This window comes from Theropithecus gelada, chromosome 1, assembly GCF_003255815.1.
Source record: "Theropithecus gelada isolate Dixy chromosome 1, Tgel_1.0, whole genome shotgun sequence".
NCBI classification, from domain to species: Eukaryota; Metazoa; Chordata; class Mammalia; order Primates; family Cercopithecidae; genus Theropithecus; species Theropithecus gelada.
The window spans coordinates 73627052-73648823 of record NC_037668.1 but is presented as its reverse complement, the minus strand read 5'-3'; the positions used below and the strand labels follow the sequence as shown (position 1 = coordinate 73648823).

General features: G+C 41.2%; 1 protein-coding gene across 2 annotated transcripts in view; it reads left to right on the top strand.

Moving 5' to 3' along the window:
* The window catches only part of IPP (intracisternal A particle-promoted polypeptide), a 43972-nt gene that overhangs the window by 1194 nt on the left and 21006 nt on the right, over nt 1-21772 (top strand). For both annotated transcript variants that reach the window (XM_025384442.1, XM_025384434.1), the window contains exons 2-5: nt 4160-4591; nt 9746-9901; nt 11733-11900; nt 19414-19551. In XM_025384442.1, the coding sequence (XP_025240227.1) occupies nt 4160-4591; nt 9746-9901; nt 11733-11900; nt 19414-19551 (894 nt within the window). The remainder of the gene's footprint in view (nt 1-4159; nt 4592-9745; nt 9902-11732; nt 11901-19413; nt 19552-21772) is intronic.

Genomic DNA, 21772 nt, shown 5'->3' with positions numbered 1-21772 from the left:
TTTTTTTTTTTTTTTTTTTTTTTTGAGGCGGAGTCTGGCTCTGTCGCCCAGGCTGGAGTGCTGTGGCCAGATCTCAGCTCACTGCAAGCTCCGCCTCCCGGGTTTACGCCGTTCTCCTGCCTCAGCCTCCGGAGTAGCTGGGACTACAGGCACCCGCCACCTCACCCGGCTAGTTTTTTGTATTTCTTAGTAGAGATGGGGTTTCACAGTGTTAGCCAGGATGGTCTCGATCTCCTGACCTCGTGATCCACCCGTCTCGGCCTCCCAAAGTGCTGGGATTACAGGCTTGAGCCACCGCGCCCGGCCACAAATCTTAAAATATATGTATACTATTATGGAGGAATGTTTATAATATATAAAATTTTAAAAATCAGAATATAAGTAAACCTCTATTTTGTTTTAAACAAAACCCAAAAAACTTATGTGTATTTACACATGAGAAAGTGACCAGAATGTTTGATAGCATTTATCTGTAGGTAATTTTTTTCCACAAAGTGTTTATAATCAGCATATGTTATTTTACTCAAAACTACTTGTTAAATGTTTTTGAGGAGTTTTAATAACATTAGAGAATGTACACAAGAGCACAGTGGTTCATGCCTGTAATCCCAGCACTTCGGGAGGCCATTGTAAGAGGACTGCTTGAGGCCAGGAGTTCAAAAATAGGCAGGACAACATAGCAAGACCCCATTTCTTAAAAAAGAATTTTGTTTGAGACAGGGTCTCTCTCTGTTGTCCAGGCTGGAGTGCAGTCATGCACTCACACCTCAATGCAGTCTTGATCTTCTGGGCTAAAGCAGTGCTACCATCTCACCATCCTGCATAGCTGTGACTACAGGTACATGCCACCATGCCTGACTAATGTAAAACAAATGTTTTTGTAGAGAGAGGGTCTCACTATGTTACCCAGGCTAAAAAAAAAAATTTTTTTTTTTTTTTTTTGAGACAGAGTCTCGCTCTATCGCCGGGCTGGAGTATAGTGGCGTGATCTCAGCTCACTGCAACCTCCGCCTCCCAGGTTCAAGCAATTCTCCTGCCTCAGCCTCCTGACTAGCTGGGACTACAGGCATGCGCCACCACACCCAGCTAATTTTTATATTTTTAGTAGAGACCGGGTTTCATCATGTTGGCCAGGATGGTCTCGATCTCTTGACCTCGTGATCCACCTGCCTTGGCCTCCCAAAGTACTGGGATTACAGGCATGAGCCACTGCGCTCAGCCAAAAATTTTTTTTTTTTTTAATTAGCTGGGTATGGTCACTTGTGCCTTTAGTCCCAGCTAACGGGAGGCTGATGTGGGAAGATCCAGGAGTTTGAGGCTGTAGTGAGCTATGATCAAGCTGCTATACCCTGGACTGGGAGACAGAGTGAGACCCCATCTCTAAATAAAGAAAATAAAACAACTGGGATGATGAGGAGGGGAGTAGGGGAGAGGGAAGAAAGAGAAGGCACACCAAAACAATGTATAGTCTTATATGATATGCAACAAATATGCATAGAAAAAAGATTTGAAAGGTTGAGGTAGGATGATCACTTGAGCCCAGGATGCTGAGGCTTCAGTGAGTGATGATCATGCTACTGCACTCCAGCCTGGGCAACAGAACAAGACTCTGTCTCAAAAAAAAAAGAGAGAAAAAATATATGAAGAGACACTACAGTGTTAATACAATGTGTCTGTGTATGGAAAAATACGTTTTTCATTTTAGTTTTTCTGTCTTAAAATTCTTTTTCCACAGTGAATATATATTACTCTTTGTGTGTGTGTGTGTGTGTGTGTGTGTGTGTGTGTGTATGATGGAGTTTCACTTTGTCGCCCAGGCTGGAGTACAGTGGCACAATCTTGGCTCATTGCAACCTCTGCCTCCCAGTTTCAAGTGATTCTCCTGCTTCAGCCTCCCAAGTAGCTGGGATTATAGGCTTGCACTAACATGCCCAGTTAATTTTTGTTTTTTTTTTTTTTCAGTAGAGATGGGTTTTCACCATGTTGGCCAGGCTGATCTCGAACTCCTGACCTCAAGTGATCTGCCCACCTCAGCCTCCTAAAGTGCTGGGATTACAGGCGAGAGCCACTGTGCCCAGCCTCTTTTATTTTTTATTTTGTGAGACAGAGTCTTGCTTTGTCACCTATGCTGGAATGTAGTGGCAAGATGATTGCAGCCTTGACCTCCTGGGCTCATCAAGCTATCCTCTCACCTCAGCCTCCTGAGTACCTGTAGGACCACAACACACACCATCATGCCAGGGTAATTAAAAAAAAATATTTTTTTTAGAGATTATGTCTGGCTATGTTGCCCAGACTGGTCTCGAACTCCTAGGCTTAAGCAGTCCTCCCACCTCAGCCTCCCTTGTAGCTGAGACTACAGGCGCACACGCCGCCACACCTGGCTAATTTTGTTTTTTTTTTGAGGCGGAGTTGTGCTGGGCTTAGTGGTGCGCACCTGTAGTCCCAGCTACTCAGGAGGCTGAGCCAGAAGAATTGATTGAACCTGGGAGGCAGAGGTTGCAGTGAACAGAGACCATGCCACTGCACTCCAGCCTGGGCAGCAGAGCAAGACCTTGTCTCAAAAAACAAACAAACGAACAAAAAAGGCTGGGTGTGGTGGCTCACGCCTGTAATCCCAGCACTTTGGGAGGCTGAGGTGAGTGGATCACCTGAGGCCAGGAGGTTGAGACCAGCCTGACCAACATGGCGAAACCTCGTCTCTGCTAAAAATACAAAAATTAGCCGGTTGTGGTGGTGTGCACTTGTAATCCTGGCTACTTGGGAGGCTGAGGCAGGAGAATCACTTGAACCTGGGAGGTGTTTGTTGTAATGGGCCAAGAATGCACCACTGTACTCCATCCTGGTCGACATAGTGAGACTCTGTCTTGAAAAAAAATAAAAAAACTTAAAAAAGAAAGCGAAGCCCTTGGAAAAGAAAGTGGTATACATAGTTTGAGTATTTAATAGTTTCTCTTATGTTATAGATTCTTGGTTATTCCTAATATTAAAAACTAGCATTGTGCTGGGTGTGGTGGCTCACGCCTGTAATCCCAGCACTTTGGGAGGCTGAGGTAGGTGGATTGCTTGAGCCCAGGAGTTTGAGATCAACCTGGGTAACGTGGTGAAACCCTGTCTCTACAAAAAAATACAGAAAATTAGCCGATCATGGTGGTGAGTGTCTGTAGTACCAGCTACTCGGGAGGCTGAGGTGAGAGGCTCACCTGAGCACAGGAGGCAGAGGTTGCAGTGGGCCAAGATTGCGCCACTGCACTCCAGCCTGGACAACAGAACGACACCCTGTCTCAAAACAAACACAAACAAAAAATGAACGTTGTATGGCATTTAGAGACCTTGTCTTACTCTCCCTGGTGCCTCAGTAAATGTTTGTTACATGCATATAACCTTATGTTAAAAACATAGACTTTATTTGTTGTTGTTGCTGCTGCTGTTTGGTTTTTTTCTTTCCAACTTTTAGGTTCAAGAGGTACACGTGTGGGTTTGTTGCATGGGTAAATTGCGTGTCTTGGGGGCTTGGTATGTAGATAATTTTGTCCTCCAGATAATCAGTATAATACCTGATATGTAGTTTTTCAATCCTTACCCTCCTCTTACCCTCCACTCTCAAGTAAGCCCCAATGTGTATCCATGCCTTCTTGGTATCCATGTGTATGCAATGTTGAGCTCCCATTTATAAGTGAGAACATATGATATTTGGTTTTCTGTTCTTGTGTTAATTTGCTTAGAATCATGTCCTCCAGCTCCATGTGTGTTGCTGTAAAGCACATGATTTCCTTCTTTTTTATGGCAAAAGCATGTCAACCCCTGGCTTGCAACTTGCTTTACCTTACAACTTGTGGACAAGTTACTTAAACTTTGATTCTGTTTCCTTAATATGAAAATAAGAAAAATAATAATATCTAACACATGGGAGTATAATAAGGGTTAAATTAGCATATAAAGCAATTAATGCTGCACCTGGTTCATTGTAAGTTTTTCATAAATGTGTTAGGTATCGTTATCGTTTAAGTTTTGTGCTCTTCACACAAATCCTTGATTGCCTTTTTAAGCGTCTGTCTACTCTGCAAGCATCAGTGAAATCAAGTGTAATACTTTTTGAATATGGTAAGCCAATGTATGTTTTTATTTTATTGGCCATTTTGTCTTCCTACTTCTCTAGGTATAGTGAACATAGGTGTGAATAATGTCCAGGAGTTGATTGTTGCAGCAGACATGCTACAGTTGACTGAAGTTGTTCATCTTTGCTGTGAATTTCTGAAAGGACAAATTGATCCACTGAACTGCATTGGAATCTTTCAGTTCTCTGAGCAAATTGCCTGCCATGATCTCTTGGAATTCTCAGAAAACTACATTCATGTCCATTTCTTAGAGGTTCATAGTGGAGAAGAGTTCCTGGCACTTACAAAAGATCAGCTGATCAAAATTTTGCGAAGTGAAGAGCTTAGCATTGAGGATGAATACCAGGTCTTCTTAGCTGCAATGCAGTGGATTCTGAAAGATTTGGGAAAAAGAAGAAAACATGTGGTAGAAGTGCTAGACCCAATTCGATTCCCTTTATTACCTCCTCAGAGACTTTTAAAGTATATAGAAGGTAACTTTTTTGCTATATGTCAAATTAGTTGATTAATTATCCAGTGATGTGTTCTCTGAAATGTGGGAGAGTGTTTTCATTTTTTGGTTCAGTAACAGACATTTATTGAATGATTACTCTTTTTTTTTTCTTTTTAAAAATGTATTGAATGATTATGTAAGATACAACTTTTGTGTTTTGTGGGTGGGCAGTAGTATTTTAATATTTCTACCTATTTTTATCAAAATCTTTCTTGAGATTGATTACTAAGGCAGATTAGTGTTATAGATAAAAATTACTGACAGAGCGACTAACATAACAACTGCTGTTGACAGAACCAGTTATTTCAGTGTAAGATTTCCTCTTGCTACTCTGAAAAATTAAGCAAAACCTAACACTTGGAGAAAATGCATACATTAAAAATAAAAAAACTCAATGAATCCTATAAGTCTCTTCATTATGAAATAAATTTGGTGTTGATATACTATTACAGATTCTGAGTAGCCTTTGAATCATCTTTGGATTCTAAACTTAATTCTGAAAATATGTTTTACCATAGTATAAAATAGTTTGTATCTTTATATTAGAAAAATGATGTTTAAATTTATTTCTAAGAATTGCTTTAGGCCAGGTACAGTGGTTCATGCCTGTAATTCTAGCACTTTAGGAGGCCAAGGCAGGTAGATCGCTTTAGCCCAGGAATTCAAGACCAGCCTGGGCAACATGGTGAAACCCTGTATCTACAAAAAAAAAAAGGCAAAAAATTGGCCCGGCGTGGTGGCATGCACTTGTAGTCCCTGCTACCTGGGAGGCTGAGGTGGGAGGATCACTGGAGCCCAGGAGGTCAAGGCTACAGTGAGCCAGGATTGTGCCACTGCTTTCCAGCCTACTTTAGAGCTGGTTTTGAGATTTGAAGTTTTTACTCTTGTCATGCATTGAAAGATTAGGTTGCTATTGAATTACAAATGATTTTATTACAAGTTAAATACACTGCTAAGCATTAACGGTGTAATTCTGTAAATATATAATTAAAAATAAGGGATTATTAGTTTTTCTCCAATCTTAGCAGTGTTAACATAATTTTGTAGGTTTTTCTGAGTGATATCTTCTTTTACTGTATATATAGTTGATTGTTATTTGCAGTAGTTGTGTTCTATAAGTCTGCTGCGAACACAGAATTAGCAAATACTGAATGATTGCTCCTAGGGGAAATATAGGTTTAGGTTCCTGCAAGCCTATAGTCACAACATTTTTGTCACATAGTCAATAGAGCCTTGTTTTATATAGGTTTTTTTTGTTTGTTTCATTATTCTTGATTTGTTTTGAAGTTGATCATTTTTTCATTAGACTGCCATATATCCTTTCTCTTTCAAATTTTTGTTTTTCTTTTTTTTTGGGGAAATTTTCTTTTTTTTTTTTTTTTGAGATGGAGTCTCACTCTGTTGTCCAGGCTGGAGTGCAGTGGTGCAATCTCAACTCACTGCAAGCTCCGCCTCCCGGGTTCACACCATTCTCTCGCTTCAGCCTCCTGAGTAGCTGGGACTACAGGCGCCCGCTGCCGCGCCCGGCTAATTTTTTATTTTTGTATTTTTAGTAGAGACGGGGTTTCACTGTGTTAGCCAGGATGGTCTTGATCTCCTGACCTTGTGATCTGCCCGCCTCGGCCTCCCAAAGTGCTGGGATTACAGGCGTGAGCCACCGCACCCAGCCGGGGGAAATTTTCTTGTGTGAAATTTCTAAATACTGTAAATGTTTAAAGGCTGGGCGTGGTGGCTCACACCTGTAATCCCAGCACTTTGGGAGGCGGAGGTGGGCGGATCACGAGGTCAGGAGATCGAAACCATCCTAGCTAACAGGGTGAAACCCTGTCTCTACTAAAAATGCAAAAAAATTAGCCAGGCGTGGTGGCAGGTGCCTGTAGTCCCTGCTACTTGGGTGGCTGAGACAGGAGAATGGCATGAACCCAGGAGGCGGAGGTTGCAGTGAGCCGAGATCGCGCCACTGCACTCCAGCCTGGGGACACAGCAAGACTCTGTCTCAAAAAAAAAAAAAAAACTTTAAATGTTTCATTTGGTAGTCTTTTTCTTTTTATTGGAACTTCTTTGTCATTCATATTTATCATCTTCTAATGTTATAGTATTTTTTCTCTATATTTACAATTATTTTCTCAAGCCTTTCCTCCACATCAGTAATTTGATTTTCAGTCATATCTATTGTTTCTAATTTATTAACTCTACAATCCTGTCATTTCAGTTCTTACTTTGTTTCCTTAGAGATGTATCTCATCTGTATTTGAGCTCTTGTTTTGTAGGACCTACATTCTTTTTTTTTTTTTTTTTGAGACAGAGTCTCGCTCTTTTGGCCAAGTTGGATTGCAGTGGTGTGATCTCAGCTCAGTGCAACCTCTGCCTCCTAGGTTCAAGCAGTTCTCCCTGACTCAGCCTCCCGAGTGGCTGGGATTACAGGTGCCCGCCACAACGCCCAGCTAATTTTTGTAATTTTTAGTATAGATGGAGTTTCACCATGTTGGCCAGTCTGGTCTTGAACTCCTGATCTCAGGTGATCCACCAACCATAGCCTCCCAAAGTGCTGGGATTACAGGCATGAAACACCGTGCCCGGCCAGGACCTACATTCTTAAATAATTGTATTGTGTGAAGCACGTACAAGGAGTCTATTTGTAGCTGATGTTTTCTTCCGACTGAATTCTTCAATTTCTTATCTTCTTTTAACTGGGACGTACTTTTTTTCGTTTTTCCCCCGAAACGGAGTGTTGCTCTGTCACCCAGGCTGGAGTGCAGTGGCCGTGATCTCGGCTCACTGCAACCTTTGCCTCCCGGGTTCAAGCAATTCTGCTGCCTCAGCCTCCTGAGTAGCTGAGATTACAGGTGTGTGCCACCACGCCTGGCTAATGGGGTTTCACCATGTTGGCCAAGCTGGTCTCTTAACTCCTGACCTCATGATCCACCCGCCTCGGCCTCCCAAAGTGCTGGAATTATAGGCGTGAGCCACCACACCTGGCGCTGGGATGTACTTTAATAAGGCATATGCTCTTTCTTTGTATCTTGCTCATACTGAACTGTTGTTCATGTCAACTCTGTTCAAACTCTTTTCTAATAATACAAGAACTAATTCTCCTTGGCACTCTTTCTACCTAGTACAACTACTTTGTTTTCTCCAGTCTAAAAGTTGAAGGCTGTGTGTTGTGTTCTTGCCACCTTTGTTCTGTTTTTTGTTTTGTTTTGAGACACTCTCACTCTCTCACTCACACTGGCATGCAGTAGTGCAATCATAGTCACTGAAACCTTGACTTCCTGGGCTCAAGTGATCCTCCTGCCTCAGCCTCCAGAGTAGCTGGAACTAAAAGTTCATATCACCATGCCCAGCTCATTTTAAAATTTTCTGTAGAGACGGGGTCTCACTATGTTGTCCAGGCTGGTCTTGAACTCCCAGCCTCAAACATTCCTCCCACCTCAGCCTCCCAAAGTGCTGGGATTACAGGCATGAGGCACTGTACTGGCCCTTGCCACTTCTTTCTAGCCTGAGGCATGAGGGTGGTTGAAGACTAGAGATCCACCAGGGCTGAGATCCTTACTTGGAAACTTGACTTTGATACCTCTCTATTGAGTTCCTGTTATTTATCTTATATCTGGGCCTACTTAACCTAACTAGAGATGTATCTCACCAGTGTGGACTTTGGCTACCACAGTGTTCTGTTAGAGAGCAGATCCAGGTATCCTTTCTACCTTTACTGATGGTCCTGTGAAGACTTTTCCTTTTAATAATTTTGTTCCTCAACTTTTCTCGGTTCTGCTTTTCACTCTTGATTCTGTCTGCAAATTATCATCAGTGAGAATTCTCAAGATTTTGTTAGTTGACCATTGTTCTTCAATATTGCTTCTTGTCTGGGATAGAGAGAAAAGGTCAGAGATGGAAAGATAGGAGACAGTCTCTTGCTAGCATTTATAATGCCTTTGTGCAAATTAGAAAATAGTGCCCTTTCAGGGAGAACAGGTCTTACAGCTTGACAAATGAACACAGGTTGACTCTCATCCCCAGTTTACCTCCTCAGCTAAGCACCCTTGAGCAAGGACAACCTACCTCATCATATGCATGATCCTTTTAGGATATGGTACTCATGCCACCAGAATTTATTTTTCTTGCTTTGTCTATCATTCTTAAATTTAAATGTTAATGACATAATTTCATATCTTTTTTGTTATGTTGTAAGTATAGAATTTCTGGCTATTTTAATTTTTAAATTTTGTTAGATAATTGTGATCTTGGAAATTCTTCTTCTTCTTTTTTTTTGTTTTTGAGACAGGGTCTCACCCTGTTATCCAGGATGGAGTGCAGTGGCGCAATCCTGCCTTGCTGCAAACTCTGCCTCCTGAGCTCAAGTGGTACTCCCACATGAACCTCCTGAGTAGCTGGAACTATAGGCACATGCCACCACACCCGGCTAATTTTTGTATTTTTTGTAGCAGCAAGGTTTTCATTCACCACGCTGGCCAGGCTCAAGTGATCCACCCGACTTGGCCAAAGTACTGGGATTACAGGTGTGAGCCACCACATCCGGCCTGGAAATTCTTATACATGGGGGGATACTGTGAAGCATATATATTTTTTAGTTGCTATTCTGCTTATATATGAAGCATTTTTTTTTTTTTTTTGAGACGGAGTCTCGCTCTGTCACCCAGGCTGGAGTGCAGTGGCGTGATCTCGGCTCACTGCAAGCTCCGCCTCCCGGGTTCACACCATTCTCCTGCCTCAGCCTCCCGAGGAGCTGGGACTACAGGTGGCCGCCACCACGCCCGGCTTATTTTTTGTATTTTTTAGTAGAGACGAGGTTTCACTGTGTTAGCCAGGATGGTCTCCATCTCCTGACCTCGTGATCCGCCCGCCTCGGCCTCCCAAAGTGCTGGGATTACAGGCGTGAGCCACCGCACCCGGCCATATGAAGCATATTTTTTAACAGCAACCTTTTTTGTTTTTCATTAATGAAGAAAATGCTTTCCTTAAAATAGTACCAATATTTAGTATTGCAGGAAACAAACACCATTGTTTGGTGATGATTTTTTATTTATTGATTGTTAAATGTGTCTTTATAGAAATGTGTTTTTTCAATGTTATTTAAAAATTGTTTAAAACATTGTCTTTTTAAATATTGCTTTAGGAGTATCCGATTTTAATCTTCGTGTTGCATTGCAAACACTTCTGAAAGAGTACTGTGAAGTATGCAAATCTCCCAAAGAGAACAAGTTTTGTAGTTTTCTGCAGACATCTAAGGTTCGACCTCGGAAGAAAGCAAGAAAGTACCTGTATGCAGTAGGTGAGAGCCCTTTAGAAAGTAATAGAAATTATATTTGTGTTCCAGATCAAAATTTTTTAATATATTGTTGTTTTTACTATACATGATAGAATATGTGGGTGTATTGAAGAGGCATATTAAATTTCACATACAGGCTACAGATTTATAAACTGCATTTATATATTATGATAAATATATCTAAAAAGAAATAGCTATTCATTTTATATCTGTTATTCTGTGATCTAAACCTTTGAGTTTGTAGATTATTCAGTTATCAAATAAGTGACTAAAGAAGTGCTGCTTTAAAAGTAAAAAATTTGAATTCTTGTGAAAAATAAAGAAAATAAATCTCAAGTTTTTAAACTATTCACAGTATCTTAGTCATTAGCAGTGATAGGAATCAATGATCTCCAAAGTGTGGTTATAAAGGAAGATCCATAGGAATATCAGCGGAACATGTTACAACTTCTTTTTTTTTTTTGGCAGAGCCTCACTCTGTCACCCAGGCTGGAGTGCAGTGGCATGATCTCAGATCACTGCAACCTCCGCCTCCTGGGTTCAAGCAATTCTCCTGCCTCAGCCTCCTGAGTAGCTGGGACTACAGGCATGCGCCACCATGCCCAACTAATTTTTGTATATATGTATATTTTTAAGTAGAGACAGAGTTTCACCATATTGGCCAGGCTGGTCTCGAACTCCTGACCTTGTGATCTGCCTGCCTTGGCCTCTCGAAGTGCTGGGATTACAGGCGTGAGCCACCGTGCCCGGCCACATATTACAACTTCTTTTCATTTTTATTTCAAAAAGCATTAACTTAAATCTGGGTGTCGTGGCTCATGGCCTGTAATCCCAGCACTTTGGAAGGCTGAGGTCAGAGGATTGTGTGAGCCCAGAAGTTCAAGACCAGCCTATGCAACATGATGAAACCTTGTCTTTACACAGATATACAGAAATTACCCTGGTGTGGTGGTGTGTGCCTGTAGTCCCAGCTACTTGGGAAGCTGAAGTGGGAGGATCACTTGAACTCAGGAGGCAGAGGTTGCAGTGAGCAGAGATTATACCCTGCACTCCAGCCTGGGCAACCGAGCAAGACACTGGCTCAAAAAAATAAAAAAAAGCATTAAACTTTATCGGCATTTAAAATACATATAATATATAATATATTGATATATATAGTGCAGATCTGTATACATATTATAGTTTTTATGTAAGTACCTGATGTATGAGATAATTTATAATTTACACATATATAATTACAATTACATGTATGTATTAATATTTAAGTATAATGCTTTTGAGTGCTTCTTAAAATTTTTTTGCTGATTGGATGTATAGTCAAAACAAGGATTTCATCAGGAGGTTGATGGGGGAGGATTGAGGCTGCAGTAAGCTGTGATCACATCACTGGACTCCAGCCTAGGTGACAGAGTGAAACCCTGCCTCAAACACACACACACACACACACACACACACACACACACACACGGCTTTCAACTCACTATTTTTAATTGAAAAAGACACTAATGAAAGTTATAATGAAACTTTCCTAACTTAACAGATAAGCAGTGCCTAGATTTATATTTCATATAATATTCTATTTATAACCAAGACCAAGTGGTAAAACACTGAGGCTAACCGTCTTACTATTTAAGCCACAATCTTTCAGGAATTGGCAAATTTAAGAATATTACATTATATATAGAGGGAGAAAGTAAGCTCTAAACCATTTATTTCTTGTTATATAATAGTTATACTAAATGTTTAGCTGTAGAACACTAGATTTTCATTACTACCGTTTTTCTATTTAATAGTAAGGGATTTGCTGTGTACTCACTTTTCTTCTTTTGTTTAGGTGGATATACTCGGTTGCAGGGGGGTCGTTGGAGTGATAGCAGAGCCCTCAGCTGTGTGGAACGTTTTGATACCTTTAGCCAGTACTGGACCACTGTATCTTCACTTCATCAGGCTCGAAGTGGGCTGGGAGTAACAGTTCTAGGAGGGATGGTCTACGCTATTGGAGGTAATAATAAAAATGTCTTATTTTCTTTATTAGTCTTATTGGCTATATTCTAATATGCTTTATGATTTATATGTTGCTGTGTGATATACATATATCTAATTGTCCTCAATAAGTATTTACAGAAAGGATGGAAGGAAGGAAGGGCAGAAGGAAGGGAGGGAGGGAGGGAGGGACGGAAGGGGGAAGGGGGAAGGAGGAAGGGGAAAGGTGAAAGGGGGAAGGGAAAGGGGAAGGGGAAGGGCAAGATGGTGAATATTTCATATTGGATGAATACTGTGATTTATCACAAGCCAGAATACTTAGGTTTGGTTTTAATGAAAAGTGGTGGTGAGGTGTGGTGGCTCATACCCGTAATCCCAGCACTTTTGGAAGCCGAGCCAGGAGGATCACTTGAGCCCAGGAGTTTGAGATCAGCCTGGGCAATATATTGAGACTTTATCTCTTAAAAAAAATTAAAAATGAGCCAGATGTGTGGCACATTTCTGTAGTCCCAGCTACTTGGCAGGATGATGTGGGAAGATTACTTGAGCCCAGGAGGCAGTGGTTGCAGTGAGCCACGATCGTGCCACTGTACTCCAGCCTGGGTGACAGAGCAAGACCCTCTCTCAAAAAAGAAAAGAAGGGCCGGGCGCGGTGGCTCAAGCCTGTAATCCCAGCACTTTGGGAGGCCGAGACGGGCGGATCACGAGGTCAGGAGATCGAGACCATCCTGGCTAACACGGTGNCAAAAAAAAAAAAAAAAAAAAAAAAAAAGAAAAGAAAAGTTGTTTATAGAATATGGCACCCGCCTGGCGTAGTGGCTCACGACTGTAATCGCAGCACTTTGGGAGGCCGAGACAGGCAGATCACCTAAGGTCAGGAGTTCAAGACCAGTCTGGCCAACATGGTGAAACCCTGTCTCTACTAAAAATACAAAAAAATTAGCTGGGCATGGTGGCGGGTGCTGGTAATCCCAGCTACTTAGGAGGCTGAGGCAGGAGAATCATTTGAACTCAGGAGGCGGAGGTTGCAGTGAGCCAAGATCGTGCCATTGCACTCCATCCTGGGCAACAAGAGCGAAACTCCGTCTCAAAAAAAAAAAAAGGTGGCATCAAAATTTAGATCAATATTTATGATAGAATTTTTTTAAATTCTGAAAGCTGCATTATGATTCATTTTTAATAAACCAAGCAGTATGGATACTGGGTACGTAAAAACCAAGTCAACAAGATAGTAGGATATATTTCTTGTCGAAATCCTGGTGTTTTGTAAAACTATTTTTATGAATTATTAAATAATAAAGTAACTGGGACTATAGGCATACATCACCATGTATGGCTCATTAAATATTTATTTATTTATTTGAGATGGAGTTTTGCTCTTGTTGCCCAGGCTGGAGTGCAATGGCGTGATCTCGGCTCACTGCAACCTCTGCCTCCTGGGTTCAAGCAATTCTCCTGCCTCAGCCTCCTCTGTAGCTGGGATTGCAGGCATGCACCACCACGCCCAGCTAATTTTGTATTTTTAGTAGAGACAGGGTTTCTTCATGTTGGTCAGACTGGTATCAAACTCCCGACCTCAGGTGATCCATCCGCCTTGGCCTCTCAAAGTGTTGGGATTACAGGCATGAGCCACTACGCATGGCCAATTTTTTTTTTTTTTTTTAGAGATGGGGTCTCACTATGTTGCCCAGGCTGGTCTTGAACTCTGGAGCTCAAGTGATTCTCCTGCCGCAGCCTCCCAAAGTGCTAGGATTATGGATGTGAGCCATGGCACCCAGCCGGTATTTAAAAAAACATTATAATTATTTTATTTTTATTTTATTGATTTATTTTTTAGTGGGCCAGGGTTTGGCGAGCCATCCCCACCCAAAAATTTTATAAATATTTTCTGACTATGGGCCGGGCGCGGTGGCTCAAGCCTGTAATCCCAGCACTTTGGGAGGCTGAGACGGGCGGATCACGAGGTCAGGAGATCGAGACCATCCTGGCTGACACGGTGAAACCCCGTCTCTACTAAAAAATACAGAAAACTAGCCGGGCGAGGTGGCGGGCGCCTGTAGTCCCAGCTACTCGGGAGGCTGAGGCAGGAGAATGGTGTGAACCCGGGAGGCGGAGCTTGCAGTGAGCTGAGATCCGGTCACTGCACTCCAGCCTGGGCGGCAGAGCGAGACTCCGTCTAAAAAAAAAAAAAAAAAAAAAAAAATTCTGACTATGGTACTGTCAATTTAAATTATGGCGATATAGGAACTATTTGATTTTTGTCTTTACTTTGGAGGGTATATAACTCAGAACTATTTATTAAATCAAGAAATGACATGTGCATCAGAAAATTCCATCAAAGAAATTAGAATTTTAAGCAATAACTTCTTGTCTGCATAAAGAGCACAATTCTATATAGTCTTTGACCACAACTTTAATAATTCCTTGTATGTGTCTTTTGTCAATTATGCATAGGTTTATCACTTGAACTCTTCTGTTTAACCTAGGGTCAGAGGTCCTTGTGTGACACTTGCATGTATGTATTCCCTCCCCTGATACCACAGAAGTGCTTACAGAGGCTCTTCAAAACTGCTGTGACTTCTCTAGCTATTAATACTGTCAACATTGCTATCTTAAGATATTCCTTAATATATAACTTTTAAATACTTTGAAAATTATAAAAGTTAGGTTTGTTGTAGAAAATTTTGCTAAAACAGAAGCATATGAAAAAGAAAATTTAAATTCCTGATGCCATAACCATACCACCCAGAATAATCACAGTTAACATTTTGGTTTAGTTTCTTCCCGATACATACATATCTGGGTTCATATTCTAAATGTTGGGTTTTAAAAATTAAGATATAATTCACATACCAAAATTTAGAGAATATAATTTAGTGGTTTTTAGCATAGTCACAAAGTTGTACAATCGTCACCACTATCTCATTCCAGAACATTTCATCACCCCAGAAAGAAACACTGTACCTGTCAGCAGTCACTCCCCATCTGTCCTCCTAAACCCTAGTAACAGCTAATCTACTTTATGTCTCTATGGTCTTGCCTATTCTGGACATTTCATGTAAATGGAATCATATAATATTGTGTCTGACTTCTTTCAGTTAGCAGTACTTCATTTCTTTTTATGGCTGAATAATATTTCATCGTGTCGAAATAATCATATTTTGTTTGTTTATTCATTCTGTAGTTGATGGACATTTATATTATTTCCACTTAATATTCAAATAAAAGTTTTTGTGTAGACATAAGTTTGATTTCTTTTGGGTATATACTTAGGAGTAGAATTGTTAGGTTATACGGTAACTCTGTATTTAACTTTCTTTTGTTTTTTTTTTTTTTGAGATGGAGTCTTGCTCTGTTGCCCAGGCTGGAGTGCAGTGGCGCAATCTCAGCTCACGGCAACCTCCGCCTCCTGGGTTCACGCCATTCTTCTGCCTCAGCCTCCCAAGTAGCTGGGACTACAGGCACCCGCCACCACGCCCAGCTAATGTTTTTTTGTATTTTTAGTAGACGGGGTTTCACTGTGTTAGCCAGGATGGTCTCGATCTCCTGGCCTTGTGATCCGCCTGCCTCAGCCTCCCAAAGTGCTGGGATTACAGGTGTGAGCTACTGTGCCCGGCCTTCTGTATTTAACTTTTTGAGATATATATTGTTATTAACTTTTTCTTTTTTTGCTTTTTACTTATGTAAAATACTTACTTACTTATTTATTTATTTATTTATTTATTTATTTATTTATTGTGAGACGGAGTCTCACTTGTCGCCCAGGCTGGAGTGTAGTGGCGTGATCTCGGCTCACTGCAAGCTCCACCTCCTGGGTTCACACCATTCTCCTGCCTCAGCCTCCTGAGTAGCTGGGACTACAGGTGCCCGCCACCACACCTGGCTAATTTTTTTTGTATTTTTAGTAGAGACGGGGTTTCACCGTGTTAGCCAGGATGGTCTCAATCTCCTGACCTTGTGATCTGCCCACCTCGGCCTCCCAAAGTGCTGGGATTACAGGCATCAGCCACTGTGCCCGGCCTATTTATTTATTTTTTGAGATGGAATCTCGCTCTGTTGCCCAGGCTGGAGTGCAGTGGTGCATTGTCAACTCACTACAACCTCTGCCTCCTGGATTCAAGTGATGCCTCAGCCTCCCGAGTAGCTGGGATTACAGGCATGCGCCACCACGCCCAGCTAATTTTTGTATTTTTAGTAGAGATCGGGTTTCACCATGTTGGCCAGGCTGGTCTTGAACTCCTGAACTCAGGTGATCTGCCTGCCTTGGCCTCCCAAAGTGCTGGGATTACAGGGTGAGCCACCACACCCAGCCCTTTTATTTTTATTTTTATTTTTTGAGATGGAGTCTCACTCTGTCTCCCAGGCTAGAGGGCAGTGGCACACAGCAACCTCTGCCTCCCGGGTTCAAGAGATTCTCCTGCCTCAGCCTCCCAAGTAGTTGAGATTACAGGCATAGACCACCATGTCCGGCCAATTTTGTTGTTGTTGTTTGTTTGTTTTTGTTTTTGTTTTGAGACACAGTCTCGCTCTGTCGCCCGGCTGTAGTGCAGTGGCGCGATCTCCACTCACTGCAACCTCCGCCTTTCAAGTTCAAGTGATTCTCCTGCCTCAGCCTCCTGAGTAGCTGGGATTACAGAAGCGCACCACCATGCCTGGCTAATTTTTCTATTTTTAGTAGAGATGGGGTTTCACCATGTTGGTCAGGCTGGTCAGGCTGGTCTAGAACTCCTGACCTCATGATCCACCCGCCTTGGCCTCCCAAAGTGCTGGGATTACAGGCGTGAGCCACTGCGCCCAGCCGGATTTCTTCTTTCAAGAAGTAACTTTTTAGATCTTTAGTCCTTTTAAAAAATTGTCTATTTTGTTGATTTGTAGGTGCATCAGGGTTCCCAAGACCACTCTCAGGTTTAGTGATTTGCTAAAAGGACTTAAAGATTTAGCATGTAATTGTATCCACAGCTAAGATTTATTGTAACGAAATGTACAAAACAAAATCAGCAAAAAGAAAAGGCACATGTGATAAAGTTTGGAAGGAACCAGTTGACAGCTTTCCAGAGTCCTCACTCAGTACAGTCACACATGACATGCTTAATTCCTCAGCAATTAGTAGTGACAACATGTGGGAAGTATTGTCTACCAGGGAAGCTCATTAGAGACATAGTGCCCAAGGTTTTTGCAGGCAGCTGATCACATAGCCTCTTTCTTCCTAGCACATACCAAAATCCCAGACCCTCAGAAGGAAAGCGTATGTTCAGCATAAATCACATTGTTTGTACAGTTCAAGCACAGTGAGCCACTCTTACCATTTTGGGAAAATTTTGTATCAGTGGAGGAAACTGTTAACCAGCCATATTCCCAGATTCCAGCAAAGGATCAACCTTCCAAGTAGGCCTTTCTTTTCTTTTTTTTGAGACGGAGTCTTGCTCTGTCGCCCAGGCTGGAGTGCAGTGGCGCTGTCTCGGCTTACTGCAAGCTCCACCTCCTGGGTTCACGCCATTCTCCTGCCTCAGCCTCCTGAGTAGCTGGGACTACAGGCGCCCGCCACCACGCCCGGCTAATTTTTTGTATTTTTGGTAGAGATGGGGTTTCACAGTGTTAGCCAGGATGGTCTCGATCTCTTCACCTTGTGATCCGCCCACCTCAGCCTCCCAAAGTGCTGGGATTACAGGTGTGAGCCATTGTGCCCGGCCCCCAAATAGGCCTTTCTAAGGACAGGCATTTTTAGGCCTGCTATGTTAACTATTTTCTGTACAATAGGAATTTTGTTTATATTCAGGATTCTAGGCCCTCATAAAGTCATATGTGCTATAAATATCTTCTCCTACTCTGCTGCTTCATCTTTTACTCTCTTTATGGGATCCTTTGATGAACAGATATTTTTAATTTTAGTGTAGTCAAATCTCTTATTTTTTTCCCTGTATGGTTAATGTTTCTTGCATCTTATTTGAGACATCTTTCCCTACTCCAACATCATAAGGACCTATACCTTCATTGTTTTATACAGTTTTATAGTTTTTCCATTCACATTTATGTCAGTAATCTACCTGGAATTTAGTTTTTATGGATAATATGCAGTAAGGCATTAGTTTCATTTTCCTCTCGATGTATAATCCATTATCCTAGCATGAAAGATTGTTGTTTCCCCACTGCTCTGTAATGCTAACTCTATCTTCTATCAAGCAATCATATGTATGTCTCTGTTCTAGAATTTCTTTTCTGTTCCATTAGTTTCTGTCTATCCCTTTTTTAATTACTATAGCTTTGTTATATGTCTTGATATATGATGGGACTGTTTCTCCTTATTTTTTTCCGAGAATGCTTGGCTCTTCTAGGCTCTTTGTACTTCTATATAAAGTTTAGAATCAGTTTGTCAAATCTGTTAAAAAATGGATTTTTTTGATTGGGAATACATTAAATCTATAAATCAATATGGGGATAACTATCATCTTTACATTGACTCTTATTTTTAAATAGGAAAATCTTCATGATACATTGACTCTTATAATTCATGAACATTATTCATCTCTTCATTTATTTAGATGTTCCATAATTTAAAACTTTAAGTAATATTTTAAAATGTTATCCATAGAGGCATTGCATAATCTTTGGTTAGATTTACTCCTAAATATCTTATTGTAAAATTCTAAATTAGCTGGACATGGTGGCACAGCTTATAGTCCTAGCTACTTGGGAGGCTGAGGCAGGAGGATGACTTGAGTCCAGGAGTTCAAAGCTTCAGTGAGCGATGATTGTGCCACTGCACTCTAGCCTGGGTGACAGAGCCAGACTCTGTCTCTAAAAATAAATAAATAAATAAATATTTAAAAAAAAGAAAATTTGGGTATCTTTTTAAAATTTTTTCATTTTTATGCTGGGCGCAGTGGCTCACGCCTGTAATCCCAGCACTTTGGGAGGCCGAGGCGGGCGGATCACAAGGTCAAGAGATAGAGACCATCCTGGCTAACATGGTGAAACCCTGTCTCTACTAAAAATACAAAAAATTAGCCAGGTGAGGTGGTGGGCGCCTGTAGTCCCAGCTACTCGGGAGGCTGAGCAGGAGAATGGTGTGAACCCAGGAGGTGGAGCTTGCAGTGAGCCGAGATTGCACCATTGCACTCCAGCCTGGGCGACAGAGCGAGACTCTGTCTCAAAAAAAAAAAAAAATTCATTTTGTGTTTGTTGTTAGGAAAGGATTACATTAAAACTCAAATTGTACCAGGGCCAGCCACCCAAACTACTATGTGAAAAAAAATATAGAAGTATTAAAATGCAAATTGTATCCTAAAACATTACATGGATTGTTTGGGTGGTAAAAATAGATAATAGAAAAATTGTGCCTGTTTCATAAGTGGGCTTTAATAAATGACAGTGCTCTAGATTCAAAATAATGCTTGACAGGCAAATGAATAGTATAAAATCAGACATAATGGTTGAATTTTTGACAATAGGGAATACTACTGAATATTGTATTATGGTGCTAGTCTATTAGCATTACTAAACTTTCTAATATATGTCTCTTTTATTTAACTCAGGTGAAAAGGATTCAATGATTTTTGATTGTACTGAATGCTATGATCCAGTTACTAAACAGTGGACAACTGTAGCTTCGATGAATCATCCTCGCTGTGGCTTAGGAGTGTGTGTGTGTTATGGGGCTATCTATGCTTTGGGTAATTATGCTGTTCAGTTTAAAGATAGCTAATATTATTTATGTATTTTTAATTTTCATTTTTATGGATACATAATAGGTATATATATTTATGGGGCACATGAGATACAGGCACATAATGTGTAATAATCACATCACGTAAAATGGGATATCCATCTCCTCAAGTATTTATCCTTTGTGTTATAAACAATCCAGTTATACTCTTTATTTTTAAATGTACAATTAAATTATTATTGACTATAGTCACCCTATTGCGCTATCAAATACTGGGTCTTATTCATTCTTCCTTTTTTTTTTTATTCAAATTCATTAACTATGCCCACCTCCTGCCTCCCCACCCCCACTACACTACCTTTCCCAGCCGCTGGTAACCATCCTTCTACTCTCTGTCTCCATGAGTTCAATTGTTTTGATTTTTAGATCCCACAAAGAAGTGAGAATATGAAATGTTTGTAGATAGCTAATATTATTTAAATTGTTGGGTTCTGATGACTTTAGAGATGTTCTTTTCCTCTTTTCAGCTCTTTACATTCTTTTTTTAAAAACCAACTGGCTTTAGTCTATATACTCTGGAGGCTGGGCAAGGTCTTAGGGGAAGGTGTAGGTAGGGGTCAGGGGGTCAGGGGTTGGAGGGGTTGGAGGGGTTGGAGGAGGGTGCCCAGTTGGCTGGCTGACCAAACTGCTAGTCATACACATTCTTCTGCAGGTATCTCTGGAGCTACTGTATGCTGTAGATGTGCTTGCCAGCTCTTTAAATTCTTATTCTCAAAATTGTATTACTGGAGATAAAATATAGATGAGACATCCAGTGCAGTACTTTAGCTGAGTAGTTAAATCTCATTATTTTAATTAAGTGTATAACATTTTTAGCACTCTGCATAGTGGCCTAATTATGTTTAATATAAGAAAACAGATGCCAAAAAATTAAATATATCACAAGGAAGTTCTGTACTATATTTTTATTCTTGTAGATGTAGTGAATGATTATGAGCTATTCTACTTTGAATATCTGTGTAACAAATGTTACAATCAAGGTTGTTCCTAGGGAAAGTTATAAGTTAACATAGCTCTCAGCCTCCCCTATTTTCTCCTTGTCACTCCTTCAATTCACTGTAACTCAGTGTCTTCCCCTCATCCAAACCTATTGTGCAAAAAATATGAGTTACCTTAAGGTGAGTGTAATCTATTATATTTTATTACCTCCATAAGTAACTGCATTTTTCAGTTAATTGTGGGAAAAAATATTTTCAACTTTAAGAATTGGAGGGTGTTGGCCGGGTGCGGTGGCTCACAGCATGTAGTCTCAGCACTTTGGGAGGCTGAGGCGGGCGGATCACAAAGTCAGGAGATCAAGACCATCCTGGCTAACACAGTGAAACCCTGTCTCTACTAAAAATACAAAAAGAATTAGCTGGGCGTGGTGGCGGGCGCCTGTAGTCCTAGCTACTCGGGAGGCTGAGGCAGGAGAATGGCTTGAACCCGGGAGGCGGAGCTTGCAGTGAGCCTGAGCTGAGACTGCACCACTGCACTCCAGCCTGGATGACAGAGCGAGACTCCATCTCAAAAAAAAAAAAAAAAAAAGGGCCGGGCACCGTAGCTCAAGCCTGTAATCCCAGCACTTTGGGAGGCTGAGACGGGTGGATCACGAGGTCAGGAGATCGAGACCATCCTGGCTAACATGGTGAAACCCCGTCTCTACTAAAAAATACGAAAAATTAATTGGGCGAGGTGGCGGGCGCCTGTATTCCCCGCTACTGGGGAGGCTGAGGCAGGAGAATGGGGTAAAACCTGGGAGGCGGAGCTTGCAGTGAGCTGAGATCTGGCCACTGCACTCCAGCCTGGGCTACTGAGCAAGACTCCATCTCAAAAAATAAAAAAAAAAGAATTAGAGAGTGTTAAGAAAATGTTATTGTGGGGATAAAGGGCCTTTTTGAAGTTCCTGAAATTAACCAAATACACAGTATGCTCTGATTAGGCTTGGAGCTGGCCTTGATTAGGATAAACATTCTGAGTAGCCAGAAGTCATTTCAAAAGGTAGTTTTGCAAAATACTGTCTTTTCCATGCAATATATTGAAGTTTGGAGCTTTCTTTGTTTTGTTTTGTTTTGTTTTAGTCTTTAGTGAAAAATAGGGAGTTAAAAGACTTGAATTCTTTTTTTTTTTTTTTCTCAAAAGAGCATCAGTTGTGCAAGGACCTGAGTTCTACTCGTGGTCAAATTCTA